The 16,706-nt window shown below is 45.8% G+C and overlaps 1 protein-coding gene across 1 annotated transcript in view; it reads right to left on the reverse strand.

The window, feature by feature from the left end:
- LOC142574391 (putative oxidoreductase TM_0325) overlaps nucleotides 1-16,706 on the reverse strand; it is a 144,329-nt gene that overhangs the window by 84,399 nt on the left and 43,224 nt on the right. Inside the window, exons 3-4 of the mRNA XM_075683485.1 lie at nucleotides 9,776-9,868; nucleotides 851-989 (exon numbers count right to left, since the gene is read on the reverse strand). Coding sequence (XP_075539600.1) covers nucleotides 851-989; nucleotides 9,776-9,868 — 232 coding nt within the window. The remainder of the gene's footprint in view (nucleotides 1-850; nucleotides 990-9,775; nucleotides 9,869-16,706) is intronic.

A 16,706-nucleotide genomic window follows, 5' to 3' on the forward strand; every position in this document is an offset into this window, starting at 1 on the left:
GGTTAGAAGAAGGCCCATACAAAATCTGTACCGATTAGAACTCTGTGATTGTCTGCGCCACCTAGCTCGGAATGTTTTTATTGCATGAGCCGTCCGGGTCAAGAAAAGAAGAAGCATGTGGTTGAGCCCGGGGAGAGAACAGGAACTGTTTAAAGAACTGGCGGGCTTAATACTAGCAGGGCGTCGCCGCAGTGTCATTAGAATGCATTTGTTTAACCTATCGACAGGATCAAGTTTGTCTGCGACTACTATTATGCCATATTGCACAAATAGAGGCGCTAAATACTATATCTAGGCATGCGTATGCCCAATTGTTCAGAAGTTTCGCTGTGCATCTGTGGCTAAAATATAATTTTTCAGCAACGCACTTCTTAAACGTCCGTTTTGGGGATTTCTTTAGTTATCTAGACAAAACGGCATTATAGCTTGCGTAATTTGCAAGATTTATATACTCCCAAGGCTAATACTCTCAGGGTTAATTCTCGTAGTAAAACACAAATACCGCGGAATGCGGATAGGAAAACAGCGCCGCAGTAGCTCAATCGGTAGGGCATCGCACGCGTAATGCGAAGACGTGGGATCGTTCCCCACCGGCGGTAAGTTGCTTTTTCATCCAATTTCATTTACCATTAACTTATCATTTCTTCATTGCATTTATTGTGTACAAGTAGTTTCCCCTGTGTTGTCCTTGATGGCTTTGTTTGTTGGCTTCTTATGATATTATATATATCTTTGTGCATGTGTGATCCGGAGAATCACGGTCACACCAACGGCGAGATTACGACCGGAGTTTTTATATAGTTGTAAAACACGGCAGCTGTTGGGTGACGGTGAGTCATAGATTACGCACCTTTGCTTTGACGCAAATGGGGAATAGCGTTCCGAGTCATACAAAGCGTACCACGAAGGTTGACATTCCAAGCACTGTCAAATTGCTCCAACGTTGCAGTGTCTGTGTATCCTTCCACCCTTAATCCAGCGTTGTTTACCTGAAGAAAAAAAGACAGTACGCTCACATAAATTGACCGGCAAGAATTAGCGCTGCACGTTAGTCACTACTTGCTTTGTTCGAGCTAATTAGGAAGCTATTAAGTTTGGTCTTAGTTGTTAAAATTATTTGTCTACTTAAGTAATGATGACGCTGAAGTGTCTCAGACCGGCGGGCTTCACATCTTTCTTTTTTTTTGAGAGTGAAAGATAGAAAGGAAGAAATGCAGCGAGGTTGACAGGACACGTTTGGTCTACCTGCGCCCAATAGGTGGAGAGAATATTTATCTGCTCATTTATTCATCAATACAGCGATCTTCTTGTCAAACTCTTTGGAGGATGGATACATACTTCGAAGCGCGGAATACATATACAGGTCTGCAATGACATATAGGTTATTAAAATAAAATTGAAAATTAGCAATCAAGATATTTTAACTAGAAACCTAGAGCGTAAAATATTTCACTGTCTTTATATTCCAACCTCCTGATGTCGAATTAAACTGCATAAGGTTGGACCACTTGGTTAAGGTTCATTGTAATGTTCGTAACAGCGCAGCACAAGATGCGGACAAAAGGAAGGTAAAAGCGACAACATGACCCTGACACAATGCTAACACGGCACTGACACCAGCGCCGTGTTGTAGTTTTTCCCTTCCTTTTGTCCGTCTATTGTGTTGCGCTGTTACGAACCTCACAATGAGTCAGATTTACACAACCGCGAAAGCAAGCATCGGACGCTAACCCGCAGCGTTGTTTGGAAAGCCTAATCGAGCGCTCTCCTGGGCTATAGGAGGTCACTGCTTCTTGGTTTGAAAGCGAATAGCATTGCCTACATTGAGTGGTTTTTTAAGCATGAAACGCTTTTAGCTCCCGTTGCCAGCGACCTTCAAGAAGGTAAAAAATATGGCTTCTCAGTTCTTCGTAATATTTGTTCACAATATCTCTAATTCTGTAACTTTAGTGGGCTGAAGTTTCATTTGTAATTTGCAATAGGCGACGTTCAAAAGCATATAGAGGGCACCATACACTTCATTGTCATCTTTTGGTAGTCAGACACGGTTCACCGTGCTCTTTGAACGCCAGCAGTTGGTGAGTTCCGCGGTGTCGGTTTTTCGTAGCCTCTAGAAATGGCACTACACTGCATGACGCCTCCTTGAGGCGATTTCCTTGCTCTAGCTGGGCAGTGCGCTGTGTTATCGCGCCTTCCACCACCATTTTTTCTTCAAGTTCGGCAGCGTCCATATGCCTAGTGCGCGGTGCGGAGTGATGCGGTGTGGTGCGGTGTTGTGTGGTGGCGTGTACCGTTGCGAACATGCACTACATCCATTTTAAGATTGCGACTAAGATCATTTCCAACCAATCTGCTTTGCCGGTTGCCATTTCATGCTTACATCTAGTTTGTATTATGGGAGAGCCAGCTACTTTTTTTTAATATCTAACTGGCTGACAAACGGCGAGGAGCACGCTCAGATGAAGAAGGTTTTTATGGGGCCGAGCCAGCGTAGTGAAATAGGTAACCGGATGGGGAGTGTGGTACCAGCCTGTGCGATTTCTCCGCTTTCCCTTACTTAGCTTTCGGTGGCCGGTCGTATACCGCGGGGGGTGCAAGGGAAGGTTAAGAATGTCGCTAAAGCGGGCCCTCAACAAAGAAGACTTGACTGAATGATGGCGCATACGTGCCGAAAGGGCTCAATAACCTATACTGCCACGAAAGTATGTTTATTACACAAAAATAAATCCACGCTCTCCAGCAGCCCCAGCGAGTGCATAAGCGATCGGTGGACAGCCATCTTCTATTCCTCTCGGAGCGGGGCAGTCTCCGGCTATTCAGAATAAAATGCAGTTTTGTTGGGCCTAGCAATGAACCTTTAACGCGCGACGTTGTGTGACAAGTGGGCTAAAGGGCGCAACCCGAAATCTTTTGACAAATAGAAGAGGGCTAACTGCGACAAGGTGTCAAATCAGAAACAATGATTTTTATTTCGCTAGGTCTAATCATACATAATTAACGTGTACAAGTCAAATAAAATGGAAGCTATGGCGGTTTTCTTAGCATGAAAGACGGGGGAAGTGGCGGCGGCTCTGAAAATTTTTTGGCGAATTTTGGAGGGCTGATTATAGAATTGAAATAGAAATTGTTGGAATGGCTTTATGTTATAGGGCGTCATTGAACTGTATAACGCGGTAACATGTGGAACATAAGTTAAACAAAACAAACAAAAGTACATCAAAGCACAATTCATTATAGTGTAACCGAAAAAATAAGAATGGTTTTCGTTACAATATTGTCAGTAAGACTATAATATTGCGCGACAGTTCTAGGAGGGAGGAATAATTGAATTGATTGTTGCTTGGGCGGTCTCACAGACCGAAAAACATTTCGTGTGGCATAACGCGCGAAATACGTGAGAATGTGTGGTGGATCAATGTTAACGCAGTGGCGTTAAGGGCCCCGTGTCGCAAAAAATCCGGCATCTGCGTCCCGCGTCCTGCAGCCAACGTCGGTTGTCGTTTCGGCAAAATAATTTTCGAGCCAACCATTCACAGGCCCTGCATGCGGCACAAGGAAGCTACTGAACTAATTAAAAATTTCAAGCTGAAATGCCTAGAAAAATCGTAAAGTACGAATTACACGCAACCTACAGACATGATAGCGTCGGGTTGCATTTTTACCATAAGAGAAAAAAAAATTACGGGGTTTTACGTGCCAAAACCACTTTCTGATTATGAGGCACGCCGTAGTGGGAGACTCCGGAAATTTCGGACACCTGGGGTTCCTTACCGTGCACTTAAATCTAATTACACGGTTCGTTTCGCCCCCATCGAAATGCGGTCGCCGTGGCCTGGATTTGATCCCGCGACCTCGTGCTCAGCAACCCAACACCATAGCCACTGAGCAACCACGGGTGTTTATAGGAGAAAACATAATTATTTTATGCGAAAACTCAAAGAAACCCCTTTCCCAGCGCTTCCCCATTCATAGACGGGCAACGGCAACCGCCATTTGCGCGCGCCTGCGCGTGAGCATCTCCTGCGCCCCGGAGCGGCGCACCTGGTTCATCGCAATATCTCCAGAACGCGCTCGCCACCATCGCGGCCCAAGCAAGAGGCCGCGTTTCTACCAGAAAGCCTGCATTCTTGCGCAGCGTTCGCGGCCAACGCTTCGCGGTAAACATTATGGTTACATACGCTCTAGTTGCCGGGAAGCGTGAGAATCACTCAAGGATCTTTCAATGTTATCGCGTTCCATTTTTAAAGGCGAAGCTTAAGCGTCCCTTGAGGAATTTATTAATTGAGAGATACATTTTAAGGGAAATTTTTTCTTTGCACTACCGACGGCATTCACTTCGTCTAGGAAGCTTCATGCGGAATGTGTGCCGTAGGGTTAAGATCAAGTCAGCGTCCTGCATCGCTTCAGAAATATTAGACAATTCTAGAATAGCATTTGTGGTAATACGTACGTTAAACGTAAGCATCTTTGCGGGACGTTACGGTGCGCGTCCTTTCAAATCTTTTAGTCTGCCGTACGGAATCGCAAATATAGAGAAGACGTTATAAAACAGGGCACCGTCGGTGCCTCGTGCCAAACGTATCCAAGCTAAGACGATCCATCAGCAACCATCTTGCTATTGCTATTCGGACGCGTCTCGTTCGGCCTACGGGAGCCAGAAACACCGAACAATCTCAGAAAGAATCATTCAACACTCCTAGCACGAAACATCCCCCAAATGCAAGAATTCGACACCACTATGATACGTACGAGTGCGGACGAAAACACTCTGATGCTGACTGCCACTCCCGCGCTCCTATTTACCGGGCCCCGCAAAATGACCACGATGACGACTCTTTCCTAGAGGCAATAAGTGCGAAGAACTTCGTCGAACAGCAGCGAGTAGACTCGGCGCTAAGAAGCCCTGTAGAGTTCTTCGAAGGTGAGGCCGACTTTCCCCCAAGGGTCTTTAAACACTTATTTTCTTCGCTTTGGTTGGAGACTGCCAACTACCTACTGGTTATGCCTTCAGTACTAACACCAGGGTTTCCCCACGCCCTTCTTGAGGACCCAAGGCAGGGCATTTCGGTTTTTTCCGTACGCTCGCAAGAATTCAGGTGGAATATTACTGGCGACTCATGAACGCGGACGTCAGCCATTATGTTAAGACGTGCCGAGACTGCCAGCGGTGCAAGACGCCACACACAATGCCAGCAGGATTGTTAGAGCCGATCTAGCCTCCTTGCTAACCACTTCACCACATCGGGATGGATTTGCTGGTTCTCTTTTTGACGTAAAAATCCAGAAACTAATGGATCGTCGTTGCCACCGACTATGTTACTCGCTACGCCGAAACGAAAGCCCTGCCCAAAGGTAGTGGGGTGAATGTGGCTAAATTCACTCTCGCGACCTTCATGCTGTGCTATGGTGCGCCAGGGGTCCTGACTATACTGACAGAGCAGCGGTCTTTACACCGGAATTTACTCACTCTGTCCTTTAATATAGCCATACAAGTAACTACACGGCAACCGCCTACCGCCCGCACATGACTTGTCTAACGGAACGCCTAAACAAATCGCCCGCGACATGTCAGCGAAGTACGCCGACCTCGAGCAGAAGACCGTGGGACGCTGTCATTCCGTACGTAGCTTTCGTATACAACACGGCAGTGCAAAAAACAACGCCGATGCCGCCGTTAAAGCTGGTCATCATCACCATCATCATCATCAGCCTGGTTACGCCCACTGCAGGGCAAAGGCCTCTTCCATACTTCTCCAACAACCCCGGTTATGTACTAATTGTGGCCATGCCGTCCCTGCAAACTTCTTAATCTCATCCGCCCACCTAACTTTCTGCCGCCCCCTGCTACGCTTCCCTTCCCTTGGGATCCAGTCCGTAACCCTTAATGACCATCGGTTATCTTCCCTCCTCATTACATGCCCTGCCCATGCCCATTTCTTTTTCTTGATTTCAACTAAGATGTCATTAACTCGCGTTTGTTCCCTCACCCAATCTGCTCTTTTCTTATCCCTTAACGTTACACCTATCATTCTTCTTTCCATAGCTCGTTGTGTCGTCCTCAATTTGAGTAGAACCCTTTTAGTAAGCCTCCAGGTTTCTGCCCCGTAGGTGAGTACTGGTAAGACACAGCTATTATATACTTTTCTCTTGAGGGATAATGGCAACCTGCTGTTCATGATTTGGGAATGCCTGCCAAACGCACCCCAGCCCATTCTTATTCTTCTGATTATTTCCGTCTCATGATCCGGATCCGCCGTCACTACCTGCCCTAAGTAGATGTATTCCCTTACGACTTCCAGTGCCTCGCTGCCTATTGTAAATTGCTGTTCTCTCCCGAGACTGTTAAGCATTACTTTAGTTTTCTGCAGATTAATTTTTAGACCCACTCTTCTGCTTTGCCTCTCCAGGTCAGTGAGCATGCATTGCAATTGGTCCCCTGAGTTACTAAGCAAGGCAATATCATCAGCGAATCTCAAGTTACTAAGGTATTCTCCATTAACTTTTATCCCCAATTCTTCCCAATCCAGGTCTCTGAATACCTCCTGTACACACGCTGTAAATAGCGTTGGAGAGATCGTATCTCCCTGCCTGACGCCTTTCTTTATTGGGATTTTGTTGCTTGCTTTATGGAGGACTACGGTGGCTGTGGAGCCGCTATAGATATCTTCCAGTATTTTTACATATGGCTCATCTACACCCTGATTCCGTAATGCCTCCATGACTGCTGAGGTTTCGACTGAATCAAACGCTTTCTCGTAATCAATGAAAGCTATATATAAGGGTTGGTTATATTCTGCACATTTCTCCATCACTTGATTGATAGTGTGAATATGGTCTATTGTTGAGTAGCCTTTATGGAATCCTGCCTGGTCCTTTGGTTGACAGAAGTCTAAGGTGTTCCTGATTCTATTTGCAATTACCTTAGTAAATACTTTGTAGGCAACGGACAGTAAGCTGATCGGTCTATAATTTTTCAAGTCTTTGGCGTCCCCTTTCTTATGGATTAGGATTATGTTAGCGTTCTTCCAAGATTCCGGTACGCTCGAGGTCATGAGGCATTGCGTATACAGGGTGGCCAGTTTCTCTAGAACAATCTGTCCACCATCCTTCAACAAATCTGCTGTTACCTGATCCTCCCCAGCTGCCTTCCCCCTTTGCATATGTCCTAAGGCTTTCTTTACTTCTTCCGGCGTTACCTTCGGGATTTCGAATTCCTCTAGACTATTTTCTCTTCCATTATCGTCGCGGATGCCACTGGTACTGTATAAATCTCTATAGAACTCCTCAGCCACTTGAACTATCTCATCCATATTAGTAATGATATTGCCGGCTTTGTCTCTTAACGCATACATCTGATTCTTGCCAATTCCTAGTTTCTTCTTCACTGTTTTTAGGCTTCCTCCGTTCCTGAGAGCATGTTCAATTCTATCCATATTATACTTCCTTATGTCAGCTGTCTTACGCTTGTTGATTAACTTCGAAAGTTCTGAAAGTTCTATTCTAGCTGTAGGGTTAGATGCTTTCATACATTGGCGTTTCTTGATCAGATCTTTCGTCTCCTGCGATAGTTTGCTGGTATCCTGCCTAACGGAGTTACCACCGACTTCCATTGCACACTCCTTAATGATGCCCACAAGATTGTCGTTTATTGCATCAACACTAAGGTCCTCTTCCTGAGTTAAAGCTGAATACCTGTTCTGTAGCTTGATCTGGAATTCCTCTATTTTCCCTCTTACCGCTAACTCATTGATCGGCTTCTTATGTACCAGTTTCTTCCGTTCCCTCCTCAGGTGTAGGCTAATTCGAGTTCTTACCATCCTGTGGTCACTGCAGCGCACCTTGCCGAGCACGTCCACATCTTGTATGATGCCAGGGTTAGCGCAGAGTATGAAGTCTATTTCATTTCTAGTCTCGCCGTTCGGGCTCCTCCACGTCCACTTTCGGCTATCCCGCTTGCGGAAGAAGGTATTCATTATCCTCATATTATTCTGTTCCGCAAACTCTACTAATAGCTCTCCCCTGCTATTCCTAGTGCCTATGCCATATTCACCCACTGCCTTGTCTCCAGCCTGCTTCTTGCCTACCTTGGCATTAAAGTCGCCCATCAGTATAGTGTATTTAGTTTTCACTCTGCCCATCGCCGATTCCACGTCTTCATAGAAGCTTTCGACTTCCTGGTCATCATGACTGGATGTAGGGGCGTAGACCTGTACAATCTTCATTTTGTACCTCTTATTAAGTTTCACAACAAGACCTGCCACCCTCTCGTTAATGCTATAGAATTCCTGTATGTTACCAGCTATATTCTTATTAATCAGGAATCCGACTCCTAGTTTTTTTCTCTCCGCTAAGCCCCGGTAGCACAGGACGTGCCCGGGGTGTATGGTGTAAAGCTGGTGTATGGGAGGAACCTGAGGACGATTCTCGATGCCACGCTTCCACAGGTCACTGACGAAGAAAACCTCGGTGTCGCCGCGTTTGAGCAGCACGCCCAAGAAGCACAACTCATCCATCTGCTTATCAAGAACCAGCAAAGGAAGGACAGCCGACACTATAATTTTCGACGACAGTACATGGAATACCCTGAGACTGTGTTTGCGTTTGTACCCCGATTCGCCGACGAAGAATAATGAAAAACCTTTCGGCGTTATTTCGGACCCTCCAAGATCAACTGACATTTTGGCGCACTGGGCTGTGAGGTCGTCCTTGACGGCATTACGCAATCTCTGCGGCGTCGCGCACAATCTGAAGTAGTCCATACTGTGCACCTTAAGCCTTTGTACCAGAAATAACGTACTCTGCGACGTTTTTGCTTTACTGCGTATGCTTTAATTTTTGGTCCTGTGTTTGGAGCATCCGAACTATGCTTGGTAAGAGCGAAGCATTGACACGTCTACGTGTTTATCTTTCTCCGTTGACTGCTTTTGACTGGCTGCAAGATGTTAAGCGTTATTACTTGGCGCAAGACGCGTCTGTATGTATCGGTAATTTCTCTAACGTTATCGATGGTTCTATCTGTGCTATGTTCTAACTGAACCTTGCGCAATCTGATTGTATGTGAGACGCGGATTCAGTAGTTCTAGGGAAGGCACGCGGTTCACTAGCGATATGTCCAACTAGGAAATATCTGCCACGTTTAAGCTTGATTCAATGAATACTAAGTTTGGTACATAATTGGCTCAGTGACTCACGAGTCCTTCTGCTGACAACAAGGTGGCGGATTTGAGTGGTAGTGGCGGTGGCCGCGTTCTGACGGTGGCGGAGTGCAAAAGAACGCAGGCGTAAAAAGCTTTCTCGCTGGTTGAAATATACAACGTTATCAAACCTAAAGCAAGAATCCGATATACAGCGTGTAACACAGTCACTCTTACGAATGGTTGGCGAAATTGTTTCCTGATTCACAATGAACATTGAGAATAACGAAACAAGTTCCGGAAACACTCGTACGGAGAAGTTATTCCCATTGCCTAAGAGCAGGTTTGTTCATCTTTGAAAAATGAGACGAGGTCGACAACGATATATCCCAGCGCGGGCTGCTCGTTCTGGACAGTGCTATATGCGAATACACTTGTAAATACACCAGTACACATACGTTACCACGCCTCTTACTACGTAACATCTTTCTTGAAAGACAGCGACATTTTTTGACAAAGACGTGAAATATAATATCAGCAAACATTCCCTATCGTTACCCTTAACCAAGTACTATAGTTCCAACTATTATTTGTTAAAATACACATGCAAGCAGGCGCCAGAGATTGTACATCGCACTCACTAGAATATCAAGTTTTCCGAAGTGCCTCACGGTTTTCTCCACTACAGCGGCGGCATCCTCATCGACTGATATGTCTCCGGGTACAACGAGTACCTGGGAAGGAACGAGAACACAAAAAGAGCAAGTAAATGAGTGTTGTATCTACATAGCATAACAATGAAAGTGCCGCACACCCTCTGGAATGCAGTCCATTTACAGCGGTGCAATAATAGATTACTGCAGTGGAATTCTCGAAGTTTCGTTTGTCCAGTGGTTCGTTGCCGCGAAGGTAACTTTCAGAAAATCATGCATGGAGAATATTTTTTTACACACCGCATTATTAAAGCTTTACTGCACAATATCTTGTTTCCTGAAAAAATTATTCATTGAATTGTAGGGAAGCATAACAGTAGCTGAACTCCCATAGAAACTAAATTTAGCGAATTTCTGTAGTTTGAATTCGCAAAAAAAGGGTATGTTGCGCATTTGCAACAACGTGCAAATAAAGAAGAAGCAGAAGGCGAAAGATAAACTTAGTGCGATTCATACTCAGATGTTTATTTGCACGTGACAGTCATTAATGCAATTATGATTTAATGGGGAACGAAAAGAAGCAATTGTACTTGCTTCTGAAACACAGGTGGTTCCCGCACTTCGTGCAGTACGTCAAGCGAATTCCCGTGCAGCCAGGAAACAATGCACTGTTTTCGTGGTATTGTAAAAATGAAACCATAGGAGCACAGACGTAAGGCTGTGCCTGTGGCGACGCAACACGGCAGCATGCGGATGCACCACATCCTTTTGAAAAATAAAGGAAATTAGAGCAGAAGACATCTTGCACGCATACTGAATCGAATCGGACTTACACTCGTGGTTGTCGGCACTCCTGGGAAGGTAGCTGCCTTCACTATCTGGAGCGATTCCTCGGCCATAAAATCTTTTGGCTACATTTCAATTTTCCGAAGAAAATAAACCATGTACACATTGTTGCATTTGCGCAACATAGGAGCGTTCCGTCGCCAAGAGCAATCTATTCTGAGATAACACTGTTCTTTTAATGTACAGAGTCAGGAGGATGTGGAGCTTAGCGTAAGAATTTTTTTGAGCCTTGTCGAATATATTTACAGCTGGCAAAACTTACCTGTATCACTGGCCGCAGGGGCGCAGCCTCCACCACGTTTATTTTGGTAGAAGATGCGAAGGATGAGCACAGATGGCAGCACAAGCTGCGCGTTTTTTATACAAATGTTGAGGAAATGCAACGGGTACAGGCGGCTCAAAACGAACTTTGTTTCTGTTTTTAAGGCCGCTTATCAGATTGTTGCGTAAATGCAACACGGTGTAATAAAGGTTTAAAGGCAATGTGTATTTCAAGCATTTTTCACGCTATCTAAACTGGTGTTTGCCAAATCCTCACTGCTTTTTAATATAAGATACTATTAACTTCACCCAATTTGGAAGGAATCGTATTCCACGTGCTCTTTTTATTCTTTTTATAGAATAACTTAAGGTAATTAGTGACCGATTTAAACTATTTGTCTATTGTTATCATCGTGTACCGTTTGCATACAATTGTGCGCGTGCTACGGAACCCAGATTATCTGACAAAATATGTCTGCCTCTTCCGTCAGCTGGTCTCATCTCGATAGATTTTCTCCCATAGACGCAATACCCTGTACGTCTGCAAAATTCAAAGCGCAGAAGTACATCGCAAATACCATTAGTGTCGATTAGTGGCGCATTATAAGTTGCTTGAAATGTTATTTTATTAAAGAAACAGAGTTTTAACGAAATTTCGATGGCTCACTTCAAAATTATTTTTATTTTCCGAAAACAGGTATAACCTTACCAAAAATGAACCTGGGCTATATGCAATTGGTCCTTATTGTGGACACAGTGGCCCATAATTTTTCAAATAGTTAGGTTTTTAGACATGTTATTTGTTTATGTTAAGGTTTTATAACGTTTTGATCGTTTTAGCAGGAAAGGAGCGTAGCGAACACACCTCATACCTAACTGGCAGTCGAAATGTTATTCTGATAGACTGTGCGGAGCTTTTTTATGCTACTGTGGCACGCTAAAACGCGAAGACGCCGTGACAACTATTTTTGTGAGGAACTAAATAAACTAGACGAATCTGGGATCTAATGCAAGCCATGCATATGTTCTTAGCAATGCTGTTTATCTTAGTAACTATGGCACACAGCACAGAAACTGCAAAATAATGTATATTTTTATTAAACGGGAACAGGAAGCATGCGCAAGAATGACCCTTCGTAATAATACGTTCTGTATATTAAGGAGAAGATAATCAGAGTCACTGACCAAGTCTGATGAAATATCCGATGTTTCGGAAACGCGTACTTGTTCCTTGTTCACTAATTTGGACAGGCAAATGGGAGAATTTCCTGTCACGGTAATTGTCCAATATTCCTGTCCAAATGAGTGAACAACCATACGTGGTTCCGAAACGTCGAATATTTCATGAGACTTAGTCAGTGACCATGATTATCTAAATTTCATGCCTGACCAGACGAACTTTCGCCGAACCTTTGATTATGATTCTGTATAATAACTTGAATAACTCTTTCTCTACGCGTACGCTCGGTAAAGTAACATTACTGTTTATGCGTCTTGTCCACTTCATCGAAAAAGCGGCCATAGAGGTACGGTCTAAATTTACCAAGCGCCCAGATTATTGTCAACTTTTCCTTCCTTGTGACAGAATATTTAATCGGTTGTGGTGAGAGTCCGGTTTTGTAAGAAATACTCAACGAATCCAGATTTGCACTGGGCGAACACAGCGCCAAGTCATACACCGCTGGCGTCGGTGTGTCCGAGCGGTAGGGTCAAAGTGGCGAAACATTGGCGGTGTGCTGAGGAGAAGACGCAAATCCTTGAAGGCATCGGTACAAGCTGATGACCAACTTAATTTGTTCGAATCGCTCACTAAAGGCCAGATCACGGGTGATGTGACGAAAGCAAAATTCCGGCTGAAGCGGCGGAAGTATGAACAAAAGCAAATGAAGATGTGTAGTTCTTTCAAGGAAGAAAGGGTTGAAAATTCAGTGACTGCACGGAGCTTGGGGACGTCAGGAATACCGTCTTTGAATACCACATGCCCAAGGAAGGTGAGCTGTCTGGTGCCAAAGTGGCATTTCTTCAGGCTGAGCTGAAGGCCAGAGCCAGCAAGACATTCCAAAACTTGCTCCAGTCAGCACAGGCGGGTGCAAGAGTTGGTGAATAGATAACATCATCTAGGGAACGCTGGCACGTTTGCCACTTGAGGTCATGCAGGACCTTGTCCATCATGCGCTCGAAAGTTGCAGGGGCGTTGCAAAACACGAATGGCATGACTCGACATTCACATAAGCCGTCTGGTGGGACAAAGGCAGTTTTACGTTGGTCGTGTGGCTGTATGGGGACTAGCCAATAACCGCTACGTAAGTCGACAGAAGGGAAGAACTCGGCACCTTTAAGGCTGTCAAGGGTATCATCAATTCTCGGTAGAGGGTAAACATGTTCGTAAACCTTCGTGAGTTATCTTGTTAAGTAGAGGGCAATCGACATAGAATTGAATCAATGCCTCTTCTTAACGAGAATTAGGGCTTCTGGAAGATTGCACGATGCCACGCTTGAATATATATTTTTTCGACGATACTTAGTCATCAAAAAAACAGCGCTACGATGCTTACACACGATATGGCTTCTGTCGCAGCGGCGGAATCGTGCCGATGTCGATGCAGAGTAACACGGTTGACGTTCGAACCACAGTAACATGTTGGAAGTCCACAGAAGGGCGAAACTTGCCTTGGAGAAGTAGAAACTGGTTACGTCAGGAAGGGAGTGACGGTGTTGGCGATAGAGTGATTGATTACATCGAGAGACGCCAGCTCTTGGACAGGAAAACAGATCAGCGCGTCTATTTCAATGGTGACGCAACATGTTTGCATGTCAGTGATGGTACAAGGGTCTACACTGAGAACGTATTCTCCACAAAGTAATGTGCGGTGATATGGCAACTGGTTGGGGGGGGGGGCGGTGGGCGAGTAGTTTGATGACGCCATGGCGAACCTCTAAGAAAGCGAAAGGCAGCAGAAGGCCTGTGCGGCGAATAATCATGGAATGAGGTACAAAAAGGGCGTCTACATCAGCAACAATGTTGCAGGACATCGCGGCAAGGGCAGAGAAATATTGCAAAATGACGATGGCTTCTTTAACGAATACCTTATCACCGCTTTCGTGAGCATCAACAAACGGGGCATTGCAAAGTGCAGCACATTTCACTTAAGCGCAGAAACAACGATGAAGGCGTCATTAGTACAAAAGAGGTCCCAGCCTATAAAGTCGTAGGAACATAAATAAAGTCGTGGGAACAAGGACACAGCAATAGAAAATCAACGACGCAGAGTAGGCCATCAATGACAACACGGGAATTGCATGCAGCCGCAGATGTGGTAAAGTCTGTGCTGGCAGTGAGAAGTGAAACATTTCTCAATAGTCTCGCAACTTTTGTTGCGAAAGCGTCAAATGGTGCATTGAGAGAAAAACCCGGTGTATATAGTCTGTAGCAGCAAAACGAAACCTAAAAAGCCATTGGCTGCGACGCCACTTCACGAGCACGCTTCGACAGAACAGAACGGGCGAAAGGGAGTACCTGCGGCCGTCTGAGCGGGCCAGGTATTGCCTGAGGGAAGAGGGCATCGCCGCGACATCACGTCATCCTTGCTCTCGCAAGCCTGTGTTATCCGCGGTGTTCCTTGTCCGCGCAAGCTCTCGCCAGCGTTAGAACTGTGCCTCGGGAAGGGTATATCAAAACGGGCCAAGCGTCGCAGCGGTGCTCACTTGCCCGCGAAGAGCTTAGAACTCGACGGAATGCTCAGTGGCATTCAATTGCACATTAATTATTTCGTATTCACACTCATAAAAAGTGGTTAGGTGTCCTTGATATCGTTGTTTTTTTAGCAAGGGGCAAAGCCTGGCAAAAATGACAGAAACCGCTGCACCTGTGGCGACGAGGGCCGGTGCAGTGACGCCGTCCACGTGTACGTCGATGACATTCATAGGAGAGGGGCCTTGGTTTTTTGTCGACGACGGAACTCTTGCTTCGGCAACTGCACGAATTAGTTTTCCTGTTCGGGCTTAGGGGGATGACAACACATCGGCGAAAGCGAGTGGCATCGAGGTAACTGTGAGCGGCGCGGTCACCAAGTGGTCAGTGGTCTAAGTACGAGTATGTCGGGTCACAATGCCGCGTCGCAGAGGACAACGGTTACGGTGAAACGTATGGGCTAGACTGGAAGCTCTGCCGATAGAGCGTCATGCTGCTACGGCAGTATCGTGCGACATGACCAGGTGAACCACTCTAAAAACAAATTGGTTGACTGTTGGGTGTGCACCATTGTCCAATGTTTGGTGGGTACCTCGGCTGAGTGAAGCGAGAGGCTGGATGCAAGGGTCCAGCTCTCGGCAACGGCGCGAAAGTCTTGAGTGGTTGCTGCGCGACAATTCCGGCGTAGGTGAAGGGCGCATTTACCTCGCCATAGGCAACGGGTATAGGCGCCGGCGGAAACTTGCAGGGAGGACACTGAGCTTGGAAAATTTGCTGTTTTATAACATGCCGAAGGTGGTTGCCTGGCAAAGGATAGTAGCGAAAGTTGCCGAGCGACCTCCGCGTGGATGAACTCTTTTATCTGGGAGAACAATGTGTCAAGGTGCGGAGCAGTGCGACGCACAATATGGCTTCGTCTGAAACAGTCGGGCGACGCGTGAGATGATGCTGCCTGCGGAGTCCGTCAAAGCTTTGACAAAGCTGTATGACAGGAAGGACAGTGCGAGGGTTCTTAGAGAGAAGAATATAAATTGAATCGTCCGAAATTGCTTTTCTGTTGTGGCGCACCTTCTGCGCCGCCGTCATTGCCGAGTTGACGTGCTTAGCGAGGTCGACAATGTCATCTATATGGCTCGACTAACGTTTCATCAGTTTGCTGGGACCGCACTCATAGGCGTTGTTCTCCACAAAGCTGTAGCATGATAGGTCGGCCGAAAACTTATTTGAAATTCGGCTTAAGTCGGGCCCACGTCCGAAGGTCAACTTCGTGGTTTTTAAACCATACATTGGCTGCACCCATTAAATATAAGAATACGTGATGGAGCTTCATGGTTTCATGATTTCATCCCATTCGTGATGGGTGATAGCGCTCTCATAGGATGACAGCCAGCCTTGGACGTCGTTCAACCGTGAAGCAGAAGATACAGGATCTCGCTGACGGAGGGCACCCGCGCAAACAATGGCTGACCGAGACAGCGGTGTATGACGAGCGTCGACAGACATGATGTACGATAGAGTTCGACTGCAAAATTCCAGGGTAGGCGAAAACCGCAGCAATTTCCACCAACTCATTAAGTAAGTGAATGAATAGCAACAGCTTTAGAAGGATCAGGACCAGCAGCACCATTTACTTAAAACCAATCAGGGCTCCAGAAGAGCGAGCACCGATACCAACGGAGAGATGGTGATGTGGCTACAACGCATGCCCACAGGCGTGCAAGGGTGACCAGAGGGAGTATAGGCTAAGTATTTTGTGCATTTAAGCAGAATAATTTACTCATCTGTGGCCCATGCGCCTAAGCGTTCATGCCAGCGAGTGTGAAGGAGCCCCCGAGAATCAGGCACAAGCGTTCGTTAGAGAACATTTGTGCAAAGCCATGTTTTCCTTCTTGATTACGGTAGAATGAAGCACACTAAAAGTTCCGCAGTTTGCCCGAAAGGCGAAGCATCTATCGCGATAGCACACTTGTGGACAGCTGTACAAAATAATGATAGTAGTTTTATAGGCTCTATAAACTTGTAAACATAGGCATACTAACAAAATTAACAACCATAGTGGCACGCGGCGCGTTCAAGCAAACATTAAAGAATCTCAATCGATGTCCGCGGAAACTTGCTGCC

This window comes from Dermacentor variabilis, chromosome 3 (genome assembly GCF_050947875.1).
Source record: "Dermacentor variabilis isolate Ectoservices chromosome 3, ASM5094787v1, whole genome shotgun sequence".
NCBI lineage: Eukaryota > Metazoa > Arthropoda > Arachnida > Ixodida > Ixodidae > Dermacentor > Dermacentor variabilis.